This window comes from Orycteropus afer, unplaced genomic scaffold (genome assembly GCF_000298275.1).
Source record: "Orycteropus afer afer isolate SDZICR_OR568_19922 unplaced genomic scaffold, OryAfe1.0 scaffold00152, whole genome shotgun sequence".
Classification (NCBI taxonomy): domain Eukaryota; kingdom Metazoa; phylum Chordata; class Mammalia; order Tubulidentata; family Orycteropodidae; genus Orycteropus; species Orycteropus afer.
Window position 1 is genome coordinate 1,643,091 of NW_006921739.1, and position 25,763 is coordinate 1,668,853.

General features: G+C 38.7%; 1 protein-coding gene across 1 annotated transcript in view; it reads left to right on the top strand.

Annotated features, from left to right (window-relative positions):
- Positions 1–25,763, top strand: part of DNAI3 (dynein axonemal intermediate chain 3) — a 110,136-nt gene that overhangs the window by 9,259 nt on the left and 75,114 nt on the right. Inside the window, exons 4-11 of the mRNA XM_007946192.1 lie at positions 657–856; positions 3,354–3,470; positions 6,149–6,339; positions 8,385–8,509; positions 11,768–11,857; positions 13,123–13,209; positions 14,164–14,292; positions 19,502–19,575. Of these exons, the coding sequence (XP_007944383.1) occupies positions 657–856; positions 3,354–3,470; positions 6,149–6,339; positions 8,385–8,509; positions 11,768–11,857; positions 13,123–13,209; positions 14,164–14,292; positions 19,502–19,575 (1,013 nt within the window). The remainder of the gene's footprint in view (positions 1–656; positions 857–3,353; positions 3,471–6,148; positions 6,340–8,384; positions 8,510–11,767; positions 11,858–13,122; positions 13,210–14,163; positions 14,293–19,501; positions 19,576–25,763) is intronic.

Here is a 25,763-nt window from a genome sequence, read left to right on the forward strand (position 1 = left end):
ATCTTCTGTGTCTGTGTTAATTGGTTTCCCTTTTCTTTGTTGAAGAGGGTCTGTGCAATCCTTCTGCCTGGTCTGCCATCTTGCCAGAACTCTCTGTTTTTTTAATATATATATATATAAAAGAATGGTCATTGCCTTACATGGAGTTCCCCGAAGCAGCCCTTGAGAAAAAGATGTGTGTGCCACTGACTTATATGAAAGTGCCCCATACAAGAATGGAAAAGGCAGCTGGACAGGGACATGGAGAAGGCCCTGCAAGGGCGGAATCTCAGGTGAAAGTCCAGGAGGGGGAATGGTTCTGCCTGAAGCCTCAGGGGAACTCTAGATTATAAATCACACCTCATAGTTTCCCCAAACCAAGGCAAGAGAGCAGGCCTTATGAGTGCCGTCTGCTCATTGGTCAAGACATAAATACCAGTCATTCCCTGCTCTTCATACTTGCAAACTGTTGCTCACACCCCTAGAGCAGTCCTCCAAAAAGAAGGAGCCTTGCTGACCATTGGAATCAAAATCACATGGAGCTGAAGGGGCTCAGAGCAAGTGTACAAAGGGATCTGAGAGCATCTGGGCTGAGCACCAGTGTTGTCTACTACACATCCATTTTTTGCCAGGAACCTATGTTACCTTTACAGCTTATATGTGTTTGTGTGTTTCAGATTACGTATATGATAACCCGGAAACGAAGTGAATTTGGAGCACCAATTAAGTTCAGTGACCATAATGCTTCCAGTGTAAAAGATACCTATATTGAATGTACAGCCTATCCAGATAAAAACTTTACTGTTAAACAGCTTGAGAAAGATGTTGGCATGCAAGTCGTTCCCAAAATCAATACCATAAGTACTCAGACAAAATGGTAAGTGTGCAGTGAGTTGATGTATTTTGAAAGCCAATTTCAGTAAACTCTAGCAACTTCCATGAATATTTTGAGAGATCTTTAGAATAAGAGAAATGGTTTGACAATGATGACACAAAACTCCACAGAGTAGTTCAGTTCTCTCACTAGGAGCATTACAATTGCCTCCTAACTAATTTTTCTTTCCACTCTAGTATGTACTCGACGCTGTTACCTGAGTGATCACTTTTAAACATAACATTGAAATATGTTACTTCCTGGCCTCAATCTCTCCTTTGGCTCCCCATCACTTACAGAAATATATTCATACCCCTTAGGATGGCATACAAGGTCCTCCTTACTCTATGATCTAGCATTGACTGCCTGTCCAGAAAAGTGCTTAACATTCTAGTCAGATGAGCCGCTTCCAGTTCCAAGGAAACTTGCTCTTCTTTATCTTCCTGCATTTGCCTATGCTGTTCCTCTTCAAAAAATGCCCTTCACTTCCTTGTCTTCATGAGGTACCTGTTTTCTTCTTTGAAGATCCAGTTCAGTGCTCCTTCCTCTGTGAAGATGTGTTGAAGCCACCAGGTAGAGTTGATCAATCCCCTGTAAGGGTCCCCACTACATCTTAGAGGTCTCTTTATCACAGGACTCAAGACTCACATTGTACTCCTCTATTTATTTATCTGTCTGTCTGTGGTAGTTAAATTTGTATGTCAACTTGGCTGGGCCTGGTTGAGTGGCTGGGCAGCTGTTGGTAGTTATTCCCCATGATGAGACTGGCAATCAGCTCCATGGTGGGATCTACCACAGCCAGCTGAGTAGCTGCCTTTGGGATGTGATCTGTTTCCTGTATATAAGGAGAAGTCTTGGGGATAGTCTTGAGCCTATGGCATGCTTGAACCCTGCATGTAGCTGTGTCATTGTTCAGCAGCCTGAACAACGGATTATAAATCACACCTCATAGTTTCCCCAAACCAAGGCAAGAGAGCAGGCCTTATGAGTGCCATCTGCTTATTGGTCAAGACATAAATACCAATCATTCCCTGCTCTTCATACTTGCAGACAAACTGTTGTCCACACCCCTAGAGCAGTCCTCCAAAAAGTGGCAGCCTTGCTGGCCATTGGAATCAAAAGCACATGGAGCTGGAGGGGCTCACTCTGGCGACCTTGGGACTTTCAATGGACTTGAATTAATGGCCTGCCATGTGTTTTGGTAACATCAATACTGTGCCATTTTATTTGTCGACCTTGGGCTTGTTAGCCTCAGCAGCCAGTAGCTGCCTGAATGAAGAGATGCTTCTAGCTTCAGTGGGCCAGGAGCAGGAGGCAGAGCTGAAGCCCAGGGTCAAGGGGCTTTCACACAGCCCCTAGAGCCTGGCATTTTGAACTTGGACTTAAAGCCTCCAGACTATAAGAGAATAAACTCCTGTTTGTTCAAGCTGTCCCATTTGTGGTATATTCTTGTCAGAGCGGCACTAGGTAGCCAGAACACTGTCCTAGACCCAGAGTACTTTGAGGGTTCAAATCATATCATTTGCACACAGCAAGCACTTAATAATATTTATTGTTGTTATGTGCTGTCGAGTCGGCCCTGACTCATAGTGACCCCTCCTTGGGTTTCCGAGGCAGTATCACTACGGAAGTAGGATTGCCCGACCTTCCTTCCGAGGAGTGGCTGGTGGGTTTGAACCGCCAGCCTTCTGGTTAGCAGTCAAGTGCCTTAGGCACTATGCTACCAGAGCTCCCTAATAATATTTACCCAAAGAATTAATTCATACGAAATGCATTGCTGAGGAAATATTTTGTGGACTTAAGCTAGACTTTGAAAATTGTATAAATTTGAAGACATATTAGCTAAGCCATTCATCTTTTAAATAGTGTTTAAGAATTTATTTTTAAATAATTTCAAATTTACAGAAGATAAGTCATGAATTTTGAATATGATTTATCGACACAGGGAAAGGGAAAACAGCCTAGATGGTGGGGGGATTAACTGAACAATTCAAGAGGGTAAGAAAAATAGCTGTGTGGACCATGAGGAAACCAGCCTGGGTAGGGTGGAGGAAGTAAAGAAGGTAGTAGAAAGCAGACAGAGAAGTGGATTCTCTGTGGCTGGTGGTAACTGTGGTACAGTTTGAAACAAGGGAGAGGCAGGGTGGAAAACCTTTTAAATAAGATGAGCCAAGTAGTGTGGCTCATAGAGCAGAGAAGAGACAGTCTAGAGAAGAGACTGCCCAGGCAGGAGCCTGTTGCAATTAAACCTGGTGACATGTTTACTTTAATGTCTACAGTAAGGTGGTAGAAATAACCAAATTTTGTTGGTGATAAATACAAATAGACTGAATGGAAATCATCATTAGTCTAGGGTAAAAAAACATAATATTCAATGAATAAAATGTGAATGTAAAATAATATCCTAATTTATTATCACCAAGCAAATCTTTGAACTGTGGTGACCTATATTTGCTTTTATTTGATCTAATTTTTGGTATTCAATCTTTTAACATATTAGGACATATCCCAAAAATGCTAGTACACAGTATTGTCCAAGAGAATTCTCAGAAGAGGAAAGAGAGACACTCGGACAATCAAAATCTTTGACTGATTTTCTTAACAATGTGTCTGTAAGGTAAATATTGTACATTAAGTTAAAAAAAATCTATGTATTTTCTTATCATAATAAGTCTTAGTAAATAATTCTATATACAATATCAAGATAGATGTGAACCTGTAAGAGCATATACAGGTAAATGTGGGAAGATGTTTTCCTAATTGCAAATTAATGATTATATATATCATTATTTCTTTTATTTGAATGTTTTGCTTGAGTATTCTCCTCACTTCCCTTTTTAGCTTGGATAACTCATCATTGACTTTCATAACATGACAAGGATGCGGATGCTGTCATGCTCTGTATGTTGAGGATGACCATGATGATGATAATAAGAAATTGCAAAAAAATATCTTTGTAAATGACAACCTGAACTCTAGATGGACTTTGGGATATCTTATCTTTATCACTATTTGCTGTGTTGCTATTACTCTTATTGGCTCTGAAAAAGAGGTGTCTTCAAGACTCCCCTACACTAGTACTGGGACCCTTGGCAGAGCCATGGGGCTTCCAAACTAGAGGAAGAGCTTAACAAGGTCTCATTGGATTATCAGAGTTCAGAGAGGTGGAACAAATAGTGTGCTAGTCTGCCAATTGTACCCAATAATTGGTTTGCATTTTTTTAATAAAAATTTATTTTAAAATTTAATATTCAAGTTCATATATATTTAAACTCTTTTTATTTTTAAGAAAATATCATTAGTTCTTTCAGACTAGATTAAATGTCTCGAAAATTCCAGCAACTCTCAAAAGTTGCATAGGGAGAATCTGGTTCAAAATTTTTAAATGAAAAACAGCCCATTACTGTGGAATCAATTCTGACAAAATTAAGTAATCATTAAAAGTTCTCCTGATAAAAACATTAAAAATGAGAAGTCTGTTTATGTATGATCTATTTCAAGGGAAAACCTTGAAAAAATTAAAATGCTCAAAATAAATGGTCTCTAGTCAATTCTCAATTATCCACATTGTGTATTATCTTTAGACCTGGTTTTTCTTCTTCCCTTTCAGTTACCATGCTTCTAAGAAAAGAAACAGTGAACAGCTTTGTAATTCTCTCCTAAGTGTGAGAAGGAGAAGCCAGAACTGTAAGGAGAAAGGGAAATTGGCACAGGAATTATAATACCTTTGGCCAAGATAAATAAGGAACCCACATTCGTGTATATATGCCATACTTTCAACTGTAAAACTGTTTTAGGTTTATTTAATTTTAAAAATTAATATAAGCCTGGTTTTATTCTGGAATAGAGCCTTTTTAGAAATTAATTCTAAAGATTTTTCTCTCTGAGTTTTATCCAAAAGAAAGCCCATTATTTTCAAAAGAAGGAAATTATTTGAAAGGAGAGAGAGAACTTCTAGGGGATTTGCAAAGCCACTAAGAAATTTTCACTTAGGAGTGAAAAAGAATTGATATTACTGGGGTTTAACTCAGATGACAGTTTCTTTAGCTTCCCATCTCTCAGGAACCACATGGTAAATCAGGAAAATCAAGAAACAGCAAACCTTCACTTCTCCCTTGTGAATTACTTCCCCATTCCAACTAAGAGAGAAGAATCTGGAGCAAACAGAGTAAACTCCCTGTCTTCAACTTCTCTCTTGAGAATTCCTTTCTTATTCAGGCTGAAACATAAAGAAATAAGATTTTAGAAATGCTAGCTGTTTTACCGAAACTGCATTAAACCTTGAAGCTCCTTTTGAACAAAAATAAACAAAAAACTAAACCCGCTGCGATAGAGTCAATTCTGACTCACAGCAACCACCGTTGGGTTTCCAAGGCTGTAAATCTTTACAGATTTAGATTGCCTCATCTTCCTCCCATGAAGTAGCTAGTGGGTTTGAACCACCAACTTTCTGGTTAACAATCAAATGTCTTACCCACTATGCCACCAGAGCTCCTTCTGAACAGGGCTTTTAAATTTTAATGTGCATACAAACTACTTGGGGATCTTGTTAAAATGTAGGTTCTGACTCAGTAGGTCTGGGTGGGGATCTGTGACTGCATTTCTAGCAAACTCTCAGATCATGTTGATATTGCTGGTCTGTGGACCACACTTTAAGTAGAAAGGTCCTAGAAAATGTTCTTATTTTGAAAGATGGAATACAAAAATAATTTAACCAAAACAGTATTCAATTAAGCAGTCAATAGTGGCCATTAATATTTAATGCCAAGAGGTATCAAATGGTACCTTTGTATAGAAGATATTTGAACTTTGGATCATTAGGGTAAAACCTTGGGTGACATTAATTGTGAGAAACCTTTTAAAAACCTTTTAAAACCTTTTAAAAAGTCTTGAGAATGATCTGAGCTTTCAAATTCAAGCATATAAAGCCAAAGCAAATCCACTGCCATCTAGTTGATTCCAACTCATAGTGGCCCTACAGGACAGAGTAGAACTGTCCATAGGGTTTCCAAGACTGTATATCTTTACAGAAGCAAATTGCTTCATCCTTATCCTGTGGAGCAGCTCGTGGGTTTGAACCACTAGTCTTTTGATTAGCAGCCCAGTACTTTGACCACAGCACCACCAGAGCTGCTTCTACCCTTGCTGAGAAACTCTTATTTGTTGTTTTGAATTACATGTATTATATGTGTATATATTTATATGCATATATATGTACCACTAGAGCTTCTTCTAAAGTACTCATATTGTTGACTAAAATTCAACATCTAAATTGTTTTCCTTTTATGAAAATAGTGTTGAAATAGCCCTGCAACAAAATGAAATCATGAACACATTTATTGATGACTGGAAAAACCTGGCCGAAGAAGAAGGCACTTTTGGGGACAAGAGTGATACTCACCTGAAAGAGTATCAGTCCTTTACCGACCTTCACAATCTAACAGAGAAAACCATTACCTGTGTCTCATGGCATCCAACTATCTATGGTGAGACTGAAATGACTAGGATTCCCTTTTCAGATGTCATTGAAGTTTTTTATATATAAACTTGTAAACTAACTCAATTACAATAAAATAATTTCCATTTGCTGAGTGCCAGGCACCTACCAGTCACTTTTAGCACATTCTCACAGCCATGTGTCCCCCCAGCAATCCTGTGGAACATGCATTATTATCTCCATTTTGCAATTTGAGTTCTGAGGCTCAACTCAGGGAGTCTTTATTTGGACATGTGCTTTCCTTTCTGTTGGGTAAATACCCAAAGTGGAATGGCTGAGTCATGTGGTAGGTGTATATAGGGTGACCAACTATCCTGGTCTACAAAGATGAAATGTGATAATGATTATGAAACATAGTGCCTGGCACATCCAGCCAACAACCCAACTGCGAAAACGGCAAGGAGGCCACATGTTCTGACCTCCTCTAATCTCACAAGAGGAAGACAGCAGTAACCCAAGGCCTATTACTGCAAGGCCAAACATGCTGCCTCCCTCCAGCCCTTTCACCAACCGTTCCTCCCAAAGTACCCACCACCTCTCTCCTGGGTTCGATAATTCACTGCAGTGGCCACACAGAACTCACAGATTACAGGGTTTATTAGGGAAGCACCAGGCTACAACTCAAGTTCAGGAAGAACGCTCAGTCTCTCTCCCAGCCCACTGTCCCTCAGCCAAGAGTCTCTCACAGTCTCTTTCCCAGCAGTGCTGGTCCCTCGGTGTCTCACTCAGCAATGCGTGTCTCTCGCGTCTCTTTCCCAGCAGCACATGTCTCTTTCAGGGGCGCGTGTCTCTTTCAGCAGCACGTCTTCCTCCACCAGCAGTCAGAGAGAGAGTTCTGCCTCCAGGAGGCCTCCTTTTGAGCCCAGCAGTGTGGTCAAACTAGCCAATCACAGCATCAGAACTCTAAGCACCTGAGAGAGAGTGGGCACCTCCCAGAACATTGTATTGTGCCACGCCCAACAGAAATAACCCAGGTGGATAACATTTACAATCAGCTCCTCAGTTGCTCATTCCACCACTGAGTTTACAATGACTTATGGGTAGAAAAGCCATACTAAGTAATTTACTACACTGCACCAACCCACTGCCGTTGAGTGGATTCCGACTCATAGAGACCCCCACTGGGTTTCCCAGGCTGTAAATCTTTACAGAAGTAGCTTGCCTCATCTTCCTTCTGCAGAGCAGCTGGAGGGTTTGAACCACCAACCTTCTGGTTAACAACCAAATGCCTTACCCACTACACCACCAGAACTCCTTGCCTGGCACATAGTCAGGATTCAGTCAGTGTGAGATTATTATTATTGTTATTGCTACTGCTGTTATTTTTCAGAGAGACCAGCCCAACTGCCTTTCTTGCTCACAAAACACTGTGGCTTGGGTTATCAAAACTGCTTGCCAGGCAACATTACACATCAGTTCTGTAATTGAATAAACAAAATAACACCTTAGAAATCCAGCTATATTTCTGCTAAATTTCTCCAAGTCAGCAGCACTGTCTAAAAGAAAGATAATATGAGTAATGTATGTATTTTTTAATTCTAGTAGCCACAGTAAAACATAAAAGAAACTGGTGAAATTAACTTACATACATACATACATGTGTGTGTGTGTGTGTGTGTGTGTATAATAATACAAAAAAAACCCTCACTGTCATCAAGTCAAATCTGACTCATAGAGACCCCTATTGAATTTCCAAGGCTGTAAATCTTTACAGAAGCAAACTGCCCCATCTTGCTGCATCCACTTTTCTGGCAAATTGCTGTTGCAGCCATCACTCATTCTTTTCTGGAGTTTCTCTGATCCCATACATCCTCAGGACTAGTCATGTTTAAATACTCAAAAGCCACATGGGACTGTTGCTACCACATTAGTTAGTGCAGCTCTAAGAAAAGTCTTGGCCTGTTGTGCAATATTTTCACTCCAATTCCATCAAAATGGAAATGAATAGTGATTATGTAGAAGAGCAAAAACTAAAAGCACTTCTGTATTATTACAGTTATTGGAGATTTTAATTTCTAACTGTTTTTCATTCAGGGCTAATAGCTGTGTCAGTAGCTGTGCGGCTTTCTTTTGAAGAGAGAATCCACTTTTCTGGCAAATTGCTGTTACAGCCATCACTCATTCTTTTCTGGAGTTTCTCTGATCCCATACATCCTCAGGTATTTAAGGAGAGTCATCCATGTCGTATAAAAATTTGAAATACTACTTTTGTGTATGTCTTTAACATTTTAAATTACAAAATACATTATAATCAACTAATATCATAAACCTTCATTAATTCAGAATTTCTTCAATTCAGATTTGTAATCATTCCATTTGAGCAAAACTAAAATTTACATTAGGTTTATTGAAAAGGCTAATTTAATATCAAAATGTTACTTTAAAAAAAGATTGTAAGAGGAAGGTTTAACTTATTTTAAAAACCAAAATTTTATGGCCTTTATTTACATATTAATTATTCAGGTTTCATGCTACATGAATGTCCTCAATTCCAACAACCTGTAAGGATCATTCCAGTTCTTTGCACATTTCATTGTAAGCTTTACTTTGTCTTCTTGAGCCACCCTTAGAAATCTTCTGTTCAGCTCTTTTATTTCACCATTTCTTTCTTTCTCTTCAGCTACTCTTCATTCAAGACAAAGTTTCAGAGTCTCTTCTGACATCCCTTTTGGTTTTTTCTTCCTTTCCTTTTAAATGACCTTTTGCTTTCTTCTTGTATAAAGTTCTTGATGTCATCCCACACTCGTCTAGTCTTCCATCATTGGCGTTCAGTGCATCAAATCTATTCTTCAGATGGTCTCTAGATTCCAGTGGGATATAATGAAGGTCATATTTTGGCTGTCATGGACTTGTTTTAATTTTCTTCAGCTTCGCTTGAACTCATATGTGAGCAACTGATGGTCTGTTCCACAGTCAGCTACTGGCCTTTGAGTTGACTGATGATATTGAGCTTTTCCTCTACTCTTTCCACAGATGTAGTCAATTTGATTTCTGTGTATACCATGTGGCAAGGTCCACATGTATAACTGCCATTTATGTTGTTGAAAAAAGATAATTGCAATGAATAAGTCATTGGTCTTGCAAAATTCTATCATGCAATCTCCAGCATCATTTCTATTACCATGCCCATATTTTCTAATGACCAATGATTCTTCTTTGTTTCCAACTTTTGCATTCCAATCACCAGTAATTATCAATACATCTTGATTGCATGTTTGGATAATTTCAGACAGCAGAAGTTGGTGAAAATCTTCAATTTCTTCATCTTTTGTTTTGGTGGATGGTACATAAATTTGAATAATAGTCATATTAACTGGCCTTCCTTGTAGGAATATGGATACTATTCTATCATTGACAATGTTGAACTTCAGGATAGATCTTGAAATGTTCATTTTGTTGATGAATATGACACCATTCCTCTTCAATTTGTCATTCCCACCATAGTAGACCATATGATTGTCTGATTCAAAATGACCAGTAACTGTCCATTTCAGCTCACTAATGCATAGGATATTGATCTTTATGTGTTCCATTTCATTTTTTACAACTTCCAATTTTCCTAGGTTCATACTTCCTACGTTCCATATTCCTTTTATTAATGAGTGTTTGCAGCTATTTCTACCATTTTGAATCATGCCCCATCAGCAAATGAAGGTCCCAAAAGCTTTACTCCATCCATGTCATTAAGCTCAACCCTACTTTGAGGTGGCAATTCTTCCTCAGTCTTATTTTGAGTGCCTTTGGACCTGAGGGGTTCATCTTCTGCCACTATATCAGAAATGTCTCACTGCTGTTCATAAAATTTTCCAGTGATGTATCAGACAAGGTTTCACTGCTATTCATAAGGTTTTCTGTGGCCAGTTTTTACACAAGTAGACTGCCACATCTTTCTTCCCAGTCTGGCTTAGTCTGAAAGCTCTGCTGTTACCTGTCCATCATGAGTAACCCTGCTGGTATTTAAATACCAGTAGCATAGCCTCCAACCTGACAGCAACATGCAAGCCATCACAGTATGACAAACTGACAGACAAGACACATACACACACACAAAACCCCATTTCAACCAAAATAAATTACAAAGCAACCCAAATAAAATAAAGCTGAAATCTGTTTGCTCCACAAGGTTCCAGTTTCCAGCATTCTTCTTGGGATAGGAGGGTGTGTTATACTATTAGATTAAGTGATTTAATGTATTTAAATGTAATAACATTTTATTTATATAAAGTGTTAATTAGTTAAGGCTTCCCCCTAATGAATCCTAGCTTCCCTTCTTCCTTTGTTGTTGTTAGTTGCCCTCAAGTTGATTCTGTCTCATGGTGACACCAATTCTTCCCTAATGGGTCTAATTAAGGCAGTTTTACTGTAATAGATTCTAGATACTTTGACTATTATAGATCCAGAGATAGAAATAATAGATTCTGTAGCATTTTTTTGTTGGCCTACTTGCCAGAAAAATGGTACCATGCTCTAGCTGGGATTTTCTAACTTTCTACCCTGCAGAACTACACTCCATGCCATGGTCTGGTGACTAATTTCCAGACAATTAGGAAAAGGAGAGACCCACCTTTTCTCGCCTTTGAAGAGTAGCTTTAAAAGATTTTATTTATCTTTGTTCTAATCAAAACAGTGTTAAAAGATTTTATTTTCAAAAGTAGAGGTTTGTCTAGAATGCACAGAGTACCAAATGAACCAAGATCATTCACCTCAATTCCAATTTGAAACATTTAGTTCAGGAGTGGGAAACCAATGGATTTCTGGGGTTTATTTATTTTTGACATTTTGTTTAAACAGAACTGGTAACTATGCAGGTGTTTGACTTTGTGATAAACACAGCAGCAGTGGTGCTAACTATTATTTATATACCCATTTCTTCACACTTTTGCATTCCCTCCAGGGTCCTCTCCCTACCCTCTAGGAACCTGAGTTTGTTTACCTTCTGAATTCTATATTATTTTAAAATTTGAAATACTATCACTGGCAACACCTCCATCTTCTCTCATTCAATAAATTTTGGTTTTGAGTGCCCCGTATGTGCCAGCCTAGGGAAATAGCAGAGAACCAAACATAAATGTCACAGAGCTTACATCCTATACCTTTCAGAAACACTAGTTTCATAATTGTTTTGTTTATAAAAAATTTCAACATCCCCTAAAAACCCTTTGCCTTCCATAGAAGGTGGAGAAGGGGGAGGCCTAGGATATGTACTCTCATACACACAGCCAATGTCCACCATTAAATTCAACTGAAGCAGCTTCTAATCAAGAGGTAGAACTCTATATGCACATTTCTTATAAATAGGTAGAAACTTAGGCTTTTGAGTGTCTTAATATTATCTTGTAGTCATGATATTAAGAGGAAACAGCCTGACATGTATAAGGTTTTCTCACTCTTTCTTGAATTTCTGGGGTTTGTTTTAGTTAATGCTGGAGAGCCCGGATGACATCTTCTGCTTCAAGTTCTGTCCCACTGATCCTAATATCATTGCTGGAGGTTGTATAAATGGACAGGTACTTATAGATTTTTTTTCCCAGCTTTTTATTAATTCAGGTAACACTCTATAATAAGTTTTGATTGGTACATTTTTTAACTTAAGGATTCATTTCAGCAGAAGGAAGGAACACAGGCTTTGTGCCAGTCACCATGCCAGAAACTAGGGTATCAAGCTGTGTTAGACCCCAGCATTGGTGCTGGATGTGCTCAGAAGGTAACCCTGTTACCATAACTGAAAACACACCACCAAGGCAAATTGATTCATGTTGCTAGGCTAGAACTACACATTTGTATAATGTTAGATGGAAGAACAGAAACCACAATATTAATATTTCTTGGGCAAGAGGGTCAAGAGGACTCTTCTAAAATTTTCCTAGAGGTAGAGGTTAGGGGATGATTCAGAACTTAAATAGAAATTAACTGGAAAACATAAATATATCATTCTCTCTCTCTTTCCCCCTATATATACATATTCATATATATAAGTGTGTGTATATATGTATGTGTGTGTGTGTGTGTGTGTATAAAATATTTTTTTTTAATATTAGAGGTAAAATACTGAACTTAGCTGAAGGAAACAGACATAGACATGAACGTAGATGTACCTGTTGCCACCGTGCTGCCACCTGCTCCCTGGTGTGTGCCCAAGTAGAGCTGTGCTCCACAGGGTTTTCAGTGGCTGAGTTTTGGGAGGTGGATCACCAGGCCTTTCTTCTGAGGCTCCTCTGGGTGGATTCGAACCTTCAATCTCTGGTTAGCATCAAGCACATTAACCATTTATGCACTAGGGACTCCCACTCAATTAAGGAGAAACTGTCATTTCCCAATCTTTTTTGGACTATTGGGCATTTTAATTTAATTATGGAGAAAGGTTTCCTGCTCCAAGCCTGAGCACTTTTCCCCACAGTCATGGTACATGCTCAGAGACACAGGAGGAACTCTCCCCGAAGCAGAGGTCTCGTTTAGAAATTATGTGGTACTTTTCTTGGACTTCATAATACACTAGTTTTTTTTGGTTTGAGTTTGAGTGTTTGCTAACACGAGCACAAAATTCAAAGCACTGGAAATAACTTTGATAACAAAAAATATATTCTTTTTTTCTATTAGCTTTAAAATTTGTATTGGGGTAGCTGACTTAACTTAAAATGTGGGCTAGATTGGATTATCCCTCAGGGTGATTGGTTTGTCAGGCCATATAACAGTAGTTTTAAAAAAAAAATCTTTTATATTCAGTGAGCTGTTTCTTAAAAATATGTTGTAATCATATCTGTTTCTGTTTTAGATCGTCATGTGGGATATAACAGCACATGCAAGTCGCATAGAAAACATTAAAACGGGTAGTAGTAGAAGTAAAAAAGTCACGCTCAAGGTTAGTTTTTTATAATTTTTTACTTTCAAGTTTTTTCCATTCGAGAGCTTATTTAAAAAAAAAGTGCAAGCTTAATAAAGACTCAATAAGAAAAAAAAAAAAAAAGTGTTATTTCCCAAGATTTTATATCTGCTTGTGGACATGTTCTGGATCACTTTCATGAGGGCCCTTGATTAAATACACAACAAAACAAATCGCATCATCTATCCCAGTAGATATTTTATATATTTATTGTTTATTTTTTAATAGAATGAAGGGACCAAGTGATTTGCTTAAACTGACGCAGTTGAAAAAGCACTGGTCAAAAGGGCCAGGTATCCAGGCTCCAGATCACAGTCCTGTGGTTTTGGACATGTCACCTGACCTCAGCAGAAATCCTTTCTTTATGTATAAAATCAAGGCATCACAATCCTTTCTGATAATAATATACTATGATTTTTGTGAAGCTAAAGATTCTGTTAAAAAGGTTGGAAAAAATTTGACTGCCAACTAAGGGCTTACCCACCATATTGCACATCCACTGCAGCCTTAATATCAAAAGGTTCTCTGTCAAGGAACATTGGGGATGTAGCCCTCAGTGTCTATGCAAAAAAATACTCCTCTCAAAAACGAGATGTCTCATTGATTCTTCAGGGAGTGGGTCAATAATACTTCTTAAATTTAGAGACAAAAATCTTTTCCTAAACTGAAGGGGAAAATAGATAATCTTGTTCCCTTTATAGTACATAACCAAAAAACAAACTCACTGCCATCGAGTCAGTCTCGACTCATAGCGACCCTTCCTTGGGTTTCCAAGGCAGTATCTCTACAGAAGTAGATCGCCCAATCTTCCTTCCGAGGAGTGGCTCGTGGGTTTGAACCACCAGCCTTTTGGTTAGCAGTCAAATGCCTTAGGCACTACTTTATTTATCAGCCCTCAAATTAGCACCTAACTTTCTTGTAATATTCTTCTAGCCCATGTTTCTCCTTGAACCAGGAAGTAATAAAGAAGTAATGTATATCAGACACTGTGCAGTCTCTTCAATAGAAAACGGACATAAGAAAGTAATTACAGATATACATTGGCTGTCTGATACATTTGAGGTGAGTATTGATGACTCTGGAGCTCTGGTAGCATAGTGGCTAAGGCACTTGACTACTAACCAGATGGCTAGCGGTTCAAACCCACTAGCCACTCCTCGGAAGGAAGGTTGGGCAATCCTACTTCTGTAGTGATACTGCCTCGGAAACCCAAGGAGGGGTCGCTATGAGTCAGGTCTGACTCGACGGCACATAACAACACAACAACAACAACAATTGATGACTTAACACTGTCTCCTCCTGAATTGTAAATTTCCAGAAGATTTCATCCAAAGAGAATGTTTAAAGTCAACATCTGACTTGGGGATGAGATTAAACACAATCTTTCAGCTTAGATTGTTTATCACTACTGAAATAAATGATGGGGTCAAAAGTGATGCATACAGTAATGAAGGTGAGAGATCATTATGTAAAAATGAATTGAAGATAGTTTGCACTCTTAGCATTTGTGAATTTAAAATTTAAGATCTCAGCTATTTGAGGGTAATTAATCCTGAAGATCAGTGATATATGTTGTTGTTTGGTTCCATTGAATCTGTTTCAATTCATAGTGACCCCATGTATAACAGAACAAAACACTACCCGGTCCTGTGCCATTCTCACAGTTGTTACTGAGCCTGAACCCACTGTTGCAGCCCCCATGTCAATCCATCTCATTGGCGGTCTTTGTTGTTTTCGCTGACTCTCTACCTTACCATGCATAGTATCCTTCTCCAAGGATTGGTCCCTCCTAATAACATGACCACTATGAGAGACAAAATCTGGCCATTCTCACTTCTTTTTGTTTCTTTTTTTTTAATCATTGTGATTTGGGTGAGAGTTTATAGAGCAAATTCACTTTCCATACAGCAGTTCACATACACATTGTCTGATGACATTGACAGTTTACCCCAATGCAACAGCTTCCCTCCCACTTCCTCCCAATAGTTACCTCTTCCCTGTGTCCATCCCTCCATGTACTCCTGCCCTCTGAACTGTCTCCCTGTGTCAACAGCCCTTCTTTCTCCCATGATTGTTCTCTCCAAGGTATGTATCTACCTCAGGTACATGTTCAACTCTTATACCTGTATTTTATTTGGCTGGAAGCCACTGGTGTGGGTTCAATTCCAAACCTGAAGGGCAGCTAGGGACCATAGTCTCAGTGGTTCCATCAGGCTCTATCAGACCAGCAAACCTGGTCTCCCTTTTTCTATTTTTTTCCAAATGATTTTGAGTTTTGTTGCACATTGTTCTCCCTCTCTATCCAGGATCTCCTACATAGATCCCCCTCTGAGTGGTTGACAGTGATAGCTGGGCACCATCTAGTTCTTCTGTCTCATAGTCATATCAGCTGGGGATTGCATGGTGTACCAGTTGCAAGGACGAATTGTTTCCATGAATCTTTGGTTTTCTTCATTCTTCTTTGCTCTGGATGAGGAGAGACCCATCATTGCATCTAGATGGCTGCTTGCAAGCTTTTAAGATCCCAGTCGCTACTCAACAAAGTAGGAGGCGGAACAATGTTTTGTGTAGTATGTTATACCAGTTGAGCTTGATGTCCCATGTGACTATAGTCCTGCCATTCTTACTTCTAAGGAGCATTCTGGCTATACTTCTTCCAAGACAGATTTGTTTGTTCTTCTGGCAGCTTATATTCAGTTATTCTTTGCCAAACAGCACAGTTCAGTGCATCAGTTTTTCTTCAGTCTTCCTTATTCATTGTCCCACTTTCACATGCATATGAGGCAATTGAAAATACCATGGCATGGGTCAGACATATTAGTCTTCAAAGTGACATCTTTGCTCTTTAACACTTTAAAGATTTTTTTTTTTTTTTTTTGCCGCAGATTTGCCCAATGCAAAATGTCATTTGATTTCTTGACTGCTGCTTCCATGGGCACAGATTGTGGATCCAAGTAAAATGAAATCTCTGATAACTTCAATCTTCTCTGTTTATCATGATGGTGCTTATTGGTCCAGTTGTGAGGATTTTTGTGTTTTCTTTATGTTGGTGGTGCAAGTCATACTGAAAACTGTAGTTTTTGATCTTCATCAGTAAGTGCTTCAAGCCTTCTTCACTTTCAACAAGCAGTTGTACCATCCATATACAACATATCCTCCAATCCTGATGCCACATTCTTCTTCATATAGTCCAGCTTCTCAGATTATTTGCTTACCATACAGATTGAGCAACCCTGACACATACCTTTCCTGATTTTAAGCTACACAGTAGCCCCTTGTTCTGTTCAAACGACTGCCTCTTGGTCTATGCACAAGTTCCTCATGAACAAAATTAAGTGTTCTAGAATTTCCATTCTTTACAACGTTACCCATAATTTATTATGATCCACACAGTCAAATACCTTTATATAGTCAATAAAACACAGGTAAATATCTTTCTGGTATTCTTTGCTTTCAGCCAAGATCCATCTGACACCAGCGATGATATCCCTAGTTCCACGTCCTCTTCTGAAATCCAGCTTGCATTTCTGGCAGTTCCCTGTTGATGTACTGCTGCAACTGTTTTTTTAAATTATGTTCAGCAGAATTTTACTTGCATGTGATATTAATGATATTGTTTGATAATTTCTGCATTCTGTTGGATCACTTTTCTTAGTAATGAGCACAACATGGACCTCTTCCAATTGGTTGGCCAGGTCTTTGAAATTTATTGGCATATATAAGTGAGTGCTTCTAGCATTGCATGTGTTTATTAAAATGTCTCACTGGGCATTCTGTCAATTCCTGGATCCTTCTTTTTTTTTTTTTTTTTTGGCCAATTCCTTCAATGAAGCTTGGACTTCTTCTTTCAATACCAGTGGTTCTTGATCCTATGCTGCCTCCTGAAATGATTGAATGTCAACCAATTCTTTTTGGCACAATGACTTTGTATTCCTTTCCATCTTTATTTGATGCGTCCTGCATCATTCAATAATTTGCCCATAGAAACCTTCAATATTGCAACTCAAGGATTGAATTTCTTCAGTTATTTCAGCTTGAGAAAAGCCAAGAGTGTTCTTTTTTAATTTTCTAAACTCCAGTACTTTGGCTGGAAGCCACTGGTGTGGGTTCACCACACCAGGCAATCTCCAGCATCATTTCTATCACCATGACCATATTTTCCAACTATCAATGATTCTTCTTTGTTTCTAACTTTTGCATTCCAATCATCAATACATCTTGATTGCATGTTTGGTCAATTTCAAACTGCAGAAGCTGGTAAAAATCTTTAATTTCTTCATTTTTGGCTTCAGTGGTTGATGCATAAATTTGAGTAATAGTCATATTAACTGGTCTTCCTTATAGGGGTATGGATATTATCCTATCACTGACAGCATTGTACTTCAGGACTGATCTTGGAATGTTCTTTTGATGATGAGTGCAACACCATTCCTCTTCAATTTGTCATTTCTGGCATAGTAGACCATATCATTGTTTGATTCCAAATGGCCAATACCAGTCCATTTCAGCTCACTTATGCCTAGGATGTCAGTCTTTATGAGTTCTATTTCATTTCTGACAACTTCCAATTTCCCTAGATTCATACTTCATACATCCATGTTCCGAATTGTTATTGTATGTTTGCAGTTGTTTCTTATCATTTTGAGTCATGCCACATAAGCAAATTAAGGTCCTGAAGGCTTTACTCTGTCTACACCATTAAGGTCCACTCTACTTTGAGAAGGCCTGTCTTCCCCTGTTGTATTTTGAGTGCCTTCCAACCTGAGGGGCTCATCTTCCAGCACTATATCAGACAATGTTTATTTCTATTCATAAGATTTTCTGTGGCCATTTTTTTCAGAAGTAGACTGCCACATCTTCTTCCTAGTGGGTCTTAGTCTGGAAGCTCTGCTGAAACCTGTTCACCATGGATGATGATGCTGATATTTGAAATACTGGTGATATAGCTTCCAGCATCAGAGCAACATACAAGCTACCAAAGTATGACAAACTGACAGATGGGTGGTGGAAGCTACAATGGTGTCAGCCATGTTTTGTGGGTGCCTAGCTGCTGTAATGGGAGCTCTGGTAGCGTAGTGCCCAAGGCACTTGATTGCTAATCAGAAGGCTGGTGGTTCAAACCCACCAGCCACTCATCAGAAGGAAGATGGGGCAATCTACTTCTGTAGTGATACTGCCTCAAAAATCCAAGGAGGGGTCACTATCAGTCGGGTCCGACTCGACAGCACATAACAACAACAACAACAACAACAGCTGCTGTAACACCTGACAGTCCTCACCAGGACCCCTGTTCTTATCTTTCCTCCCTGTCCTACCTTCACTCCTTTCTTTGCTTCTGGAAGTCTCACATTTGTTTACTACTGTGCTCATCAGTTCTATCAGGAAGGTGGAAAAGTAGATTCTAGAGTGATGCCTTCATATTCAGGTTGCCACAAAACTTTTTACTTTGCAAGCTAGTTGATTGGAATTGTGGACCTTTTAGTGTACTTGACTTACCAAAATGTTGGTGGTTTGAACCCAGGCAGAGGTGCCTTGGAAGACAGCCCTGGCCTTGAAAACCCTTTGGAGTATAGTTCTACGCTGCACACTGAGGGTCACCACGAGTCATAATAGACTTGACAGCACCTGTTTTTTTTTTTTTTTTTTAATTATTTTGGTACCCTGAGGGAATCATAAATCCTCCTGCAAATCCTATGTGGGCTTGCAGAGATCTACTGCTAATCCACCTGAAAATGCAGAAGTCACTGGGAACTGCTCACCACTGGTATCTTATTTAATACTAATTCTCTTTTCTGTTGACTTTACCTTTGTAACAATTGAATGAAAGTTCCTATGTTTGGCTCAACAGTTAATACTGAAGAACTGAAAGAACTTACATGTCTAATAATAATGGATAATTAAATTTTGGTACAGCACCTACCACATCAAATATTATAAGCTATTTAAATGATGTTATGAATATATAAGTAAATATTCAAATGTGTGAATGTTAAGTACAATCTCAGAATAAAATATTATGGACATTTTAATTAAAACTGTAAAAATGTTTCTATGAAAAAAGACTGGAAAAGAATATATGGCAGAATTGTACTTGATTTTAAAATCTTATGTTATACAAATGCCTGTGATAATGTTATGTTCTTATTATAAAACTATAAAAAAAAGAAGAAAAAATTTAAAAGGTAAAAACCACTTAAAGCTATGAGAAAAAAAACCATTGCTGTTTTGTACATACACATTTATTTGTTATGATTTGCTTTTCTTCAAATAGATTAATAGGATGGGTTCTGTCTATGAGAATCGAAGTGAAATATGCTGTCAACTTGTGACATGTTCAGCAGATTGGTATGTTTTATTGCAATCATTTTATAATATGTATTCATACTATATATTCTTTTTCTTAGAGGCTCCTAAAATCATTGTCTTCTATTCCTTAAGTAATCTTTATTGTAGCAATTTAACTTGATATAAGTAAAGGACAGAATGTTACAGATTGTTGCTGGTTTAAAAAAATTTTTTTTACAGGTATAAATATATTATAAAAAGAAAAATTAACTAAGTTTTATGGTTGATAAGTTGTATAGCATTATCCATAGTTATTGTACTTCTTCACATTCTCATATTTATACTTTCTTTATAAATTGTTTACAATTTTACTTCCTAATTTAAAAATTTATAACATTTAATTGGGAGAGCCCCTTTTCATTTTTTTGTGTATATACAAAAGGTGTTTTTAAAAACAACTTGGTAGCTATGTTGAAGAAATGTTCATTTAAATAAAATTACTTCTCCTAACTTATAGAACTAAGAATTCATAATGAAGTAAAAAATATGAATAGTAATAGTATTTATCGAACATCCAAATACTGGAAAAGTATTTGACCCTAGTAGAAATAATGTCACCATAAGCCAAAGAAGCAGAAGCAACCATGGAGTGTGGCAAGCAAAGGCATCAACTAAAGGCATTAGCAGGGGGCACGATTAGTCCTGTGGACATGTATTGGGTAAGGTTCTGTGACTGCATGCAATAGAAACTGACTATTGCTAACTTAAGATAAACAAAGTTATTGGAAGTATATGCCCAATACTTTACTAGATACTTTACTAGTTGATTGACTATTTTATATTCATAACAACCCTGAAAGTACTTACAGATAGAAGAAATGAAGCTCTGAGGTAAATATATGTCTATAGCTGGTATCCTATACTGTAGCTAGAAAGCAACAACAGTGCTGCATCAAAGGGCCTCAGAAAAAGCCCCAGGGATTTGAATAGCAGGAACAAATGGCCAGTCTTTTCCATCTGAATGAATCAGTTATAGCTGTTTTGTATCTATGTGTCACTTTACTCAAGTTCAGAATGAGAAGAGCATGTGATTGGGCGGCTCTGTTGCATTATAAAAGCCCCCTTTGGCCAAGGAAAAAATAACAGAACATCTTGAGTTACAAGCATGACAGAACTGCATGCAATAGGGAAAGGGCAGTTCCCTAAACAATAATTAGAATGCCTTTGCCAATGAAAAGGGTAGAAATTGTTGCCCAAGCAGAAACAACAAATATCACCTATAGCATTATGAAACAATTAGAATTGTATTATAATTTCATATGCAAATGCTATAATGCTGGTTATAAGAAACAGTGTGTAAAGCTTTATATTCCTCAGAATATAAAGAGAACATTTAGAAGCATGTTCTATATTGAATACACTGACTGCTGTGTAGTCAATTTGACTCATAGTGACCCCTACTTGAGTTTCCAAGGCGGTATCTCTACGGTGAAGTTGTGGAGAGATTGGAACTCTTACACACTGCTGGTGGAAATCTAAAATGGTACAACCACTATAGACAAACATATGGTTCTTCCTTAAAAAGCTGGAAGTAGAAATACCATATGATCCAACAATCCCTCCTCTAGATATATACCCTAAAGAAATAACACACACACAAACATGAATCTGTGGATGGATACATAGGTAGACAGGCTGAATGATCAGGTATGTCTAGGATAAAAGGGAATATACCAATGACCATATATAAGGCTGGCAGGATGATATTTCTACATGTGTATTTGTATGTGCTATAAGAATGTCCATATATATAATAGAGCTAACAAGGGGCAAAGTGATGATAACTTCTTAGCCACAGCCAAACACCCTGAGGGAACAAGTTTTTGGGCCCGTGGGCTCAGGACCATGGTCTCAGGGGACATCAAGCTCAATTGGCATACAAACAGCAAAGATAAACACTTTCACATACACAATACTGCATTATGAGTAATAGCAAACATTAATCTACAGGTAGATGCATAGGTAGACAGGCTGAATTATTAGGTATATCTAAGCAAAAGGAAATATACCCATGGCCATATATAAGTTTGTTGTTGTTATGTGCCATCAAGTCGGACCTGACTCACAACAACCCCGCCTTGGGTTTCCAAGGCAGTATCACTACGGAAGTAGATTGCCCCATCTTCCTTCCGAGGAGTGCCTGGTGGGTTTGAATTGCCAGCTTTCTGGTTAGCAGTCAAATGCCTTAGCCATATGTTATTAGTATGTGCTATAAGAATGTCCATATATATAATAGAGCTAACAGGGCAAAGTTATCATAACTTCTTAGCTACAGCCATCCACCCTGAGGGAACAAGTTGATGGGTCCATGGGGTTGGGACCATGGTTTTGGGGACGTCAAGCTCAATTGGAATAATGTACCCCAAAAAATATTGTTCTACATTCTACTTTGGTGAGTAGCAACTGGGATTTTAAAAGCTTGCAAGTGGCCATCTAAGATGTAACAATTGGTCTCTCCTCATCTGGAGCAAAGAAGAATGAAGAAAACCAATGAAGAAACACATGAAAACAATTAGTCCAAGGGACTAATGGACCATGTGAACCTCAGTCGACGTGACCTTGAGACCAGAAGAACTAGATGGTGCCTGGCTACCACTGTCAACCACTTGGAAAGGGATAAAAATGGGAGATCCTGAACAGTGTGCAAGAAAAATGTGGAAAAGCTCAAAGCATTAAAAAAAGAAAAAAAAAAAAAACAGGCTTACTGGTCTGATAGAGACTGGTCAAACCCCAAGACTATGACCCCCTAGTCACCCTTAGGGCTAGAATTGAACTCATTCCTGTGACTTCTAGCCAACCAATAAAAAGGCATATAGTGTGAACGTTTATACCAGGTGGATATGCTCCTTAGAACAATCAACCATGGGAGATCAGAAAGGCAGTATTTGCACAGGGAGATAGCTCAGAGGGCAGGAATGCATGTGAAAGAAGGACACAGAGAAGAGATAGCCACAGGGAGGGAATGGGAAGAGGACTGTTATACTGTGGGGATTACAATCAAGTCATGAAACAAAATGTATATGAACTGTTGTTTGGAGAATGAAATTTGCTCTATAAACTTTTACCCAAATCACAATAATAAGAGAAACAGAAATAAGAGCTGTGACATGAATAAACATATGTACACCCATGTTCATTGCATCATTATTCACAATAGTAAAAAGATGGATACAACCTAAATGCCCATCAACAAATGAATGGTTTAGCAAACTATAGTACATACGCAAAATAGAATAGTACACAAAGATAAAGAATAATGACAAATCTGCAAAACGTTTCACAACATGGATGAATTTGAAGGGCATTATGCTGAGTGAAATAAGCCAGTCTCAAAAGGATAAATATTGTATGAAACCATGATTATGAAAAAAAAAATCAAGAAGAGGTTTACACACAGAAACAAACAGCATTCTTTGTTGTTGCCAAGATGGGAAGGAGAGGAAAGGAAAATTACTAACTACCAAACCAAAACCAAACTCAACGCCTTCGAGTCGGACCCGATTCATAGCAACCCCTCCTTGAGTTTCTGAGGTGGTATCACTACGGAAGTAGATTGCCCAACCTTTCTTCCGAACCCACCAGCCTTCTCGTTAGCAGTCAGATGGCTTAAGCACTACCAGAGCTCCCAGAGCTCCCTAGATGTTAATAATAGTGAACAGAAAAGCAGTACATAATATAGAGGAAGTCAGCACATGACCAAAGCAAAGGAAGACACTGAAAGGAATGCAAGAATAAAGGCCGACTACCATAATTACTGTAACAGGTAATTCTGCAAAAATAGTTGCTGTTGTTGTTAGGTACCCTTGAGTTGGTTTCAACTCATAGCAACCTGTATACAACAGAACGAAACACTGCCTAGTCCTGCACCGTCCTCACAATTGTTGCCGTACTTGAGCCCACTGTCACAGCCACTGTGTCAATCCATCTCGTTGAAGGTCTTCTCCTTTTTGGCTGACCTGCTACTTTACCAAGCATGATATCCTTCTCCAGAGACTGGAACCTTCTGACAACATGATAAAAGTATGAGAAACAAATTGTGGCCATTCTCACTTCTGAGAAGCATTCCAGCTGTACTTCCTCCAAGACAGATTTGTTTGTTCTTCTAGCAGTTCATGGTATTTTCAGTATTCTTCATCAATACCACAATTCAAATGCCTCGATTCTTCTGTGGTCCTCTTTATTCATGGTCTCATATGCATATGTTGTTGTTTTGTGCCATCAAGTCGACCGTCACTCATAGTGACCCTATGTACAACAGAACAAAACACTGCCTAGTCCTGCACCATCCTCACAATCCTTGCTATGATTGAGTCTGTCGTTGCAGCCACTGTGTCAATCAATCCATCTCGGTGAGGATCTTCCCCTTTTTTTGTTGACATGCCACTTTACCAACTATGATATCCTTCTCCAGGGACTGGTCCCATTTGACAACAGGACCAAAGTATGTGTGGTAGTTAAATTTGTATGTCAGCTTGGCTGGGCCTGGTTGAGTGGCTGGGAACCTGGTGGTAATTATTCCCCATGATGAGACTGGCAATCAACTCCATGGTGGGATCAACTACAAGCAGCTGAGTAGCTGCCTTTGGGATGTGGTCTGCTTTCTGTATATAAGGAAAAGCCTTGGGGATAGTCTTTAGCTTATGGCATGCCTGGACCCTGCATATAGCTGTGTCATTGTTCAGCAGCCTGCCATGCTCTCCCGACCTTGGGACTTACAATGGACTTGAATTAATGGCCTACCATGGAATTTGGTAACATTGGGACTGTGCCTTTTTACTTGTCAATCGTGGGCTTGTCAGCCTTAGCAGCTAGCAGCTGAGTGAAGAAATGTCTCTAGCTCCAGTGGGCTGGGAACAGGAGGCAGAGCTGAACCCCAAGGTTGAGGGACTTTCACCCAACCCCTAGAGTCTGGCACTTTGAATTTTGACTTAAAGCCTCCAAACTGTAAGAGAATAAACTCCTGTTTGTTAAAGCCATCCCATTTGTGGTATATTCTTGTCAGAGTGGCAGTAGGGAACCAGAACAGTATATGAGACAAAGTCTGGCCATTCTCACTTTTAAGGAACATTCTCGCATTACTTCTTCAAAGACAGATTTGTTCATTCATTGTTAAGTATATGCAACACAATGCAACGTATATGAGACTATTGAAAATACCATGGCTTTGGTCACGCAAACCTTAGTCTTCAAGGTGACATCTTTGCTCTTTAACACTTTAAAGAGTTCTTTTGCAGCAGATTTGCCCAGTGCAATATGTCATTTGATTTCTTGACTGCTTATTCCATGGGCATTGATTGTGGATCCAAGTAAAATTAAATCCTTGACAAATTCAGTCTTTTTTCCATTTATTGTGATGGTGCTTATTGGTCCAATTGTGAGTATTTTTGTTTCTTTTATGTTGAGGTGTAAGCTATACTGAAGGCTGTTGCCTTTATCTTCATCAGTAAATATTTCAAGTCCTTTTCACTATGAGCAAGCAAGGTTGTGTCATCTGCATATCGCAGCTGTTAATGAGTCTTCCTCCAGTCCTGCTGCCACATTCTTCTTCATATAGTCCTGCTTCTCAGATTATTTGCTCATCATAGAGATTGCATAAGTATGGTAAAAGGATACAACCCTGACACAAACAATAATTTACAAATGGATATATAGGCAGAATGGTATGCTAAAAAGGTACAGGAGGGTGTACAAGTGGATCCCCATCTGCAGATATAGGTTCAGTTGTGTGTATTTCTACATACATAATTGTAGATGCTGCATGTGTATTAATATCAACAATAGAGCACACAAGGAGCATAGCCATGGAAACTTTTCAGACGTAACCAAACCCCTTGTGGGATGAAGTTCCTAAGCTCAAAGATGAAGGACCACAGACCCAGGGGACATCTGCCTCAATTGATATAATATAGTTCGTAAAGACAATGTTCTGCATCCCAATTTGGTGAGTAGCTTCTGGGATCTTAAAAGCTGGTGAGTAGCCATCTAAGATACAACTATTGGTCTCTTCTCATCCAGAGTGAAGGAGAATAAAAAATCCAAAGACTCGAGGGAGCAATTAGTCCAAAAGGCTATTTGGTCACATGAACCACAGCCTGCAAGACCCTGAGACCGGAACTGTTGTTGTTGTTGTTAAGTGCCGTCGAGTCGTTTCCGACTCATAGCGACCCCATGCACAGCAGAATGAAACA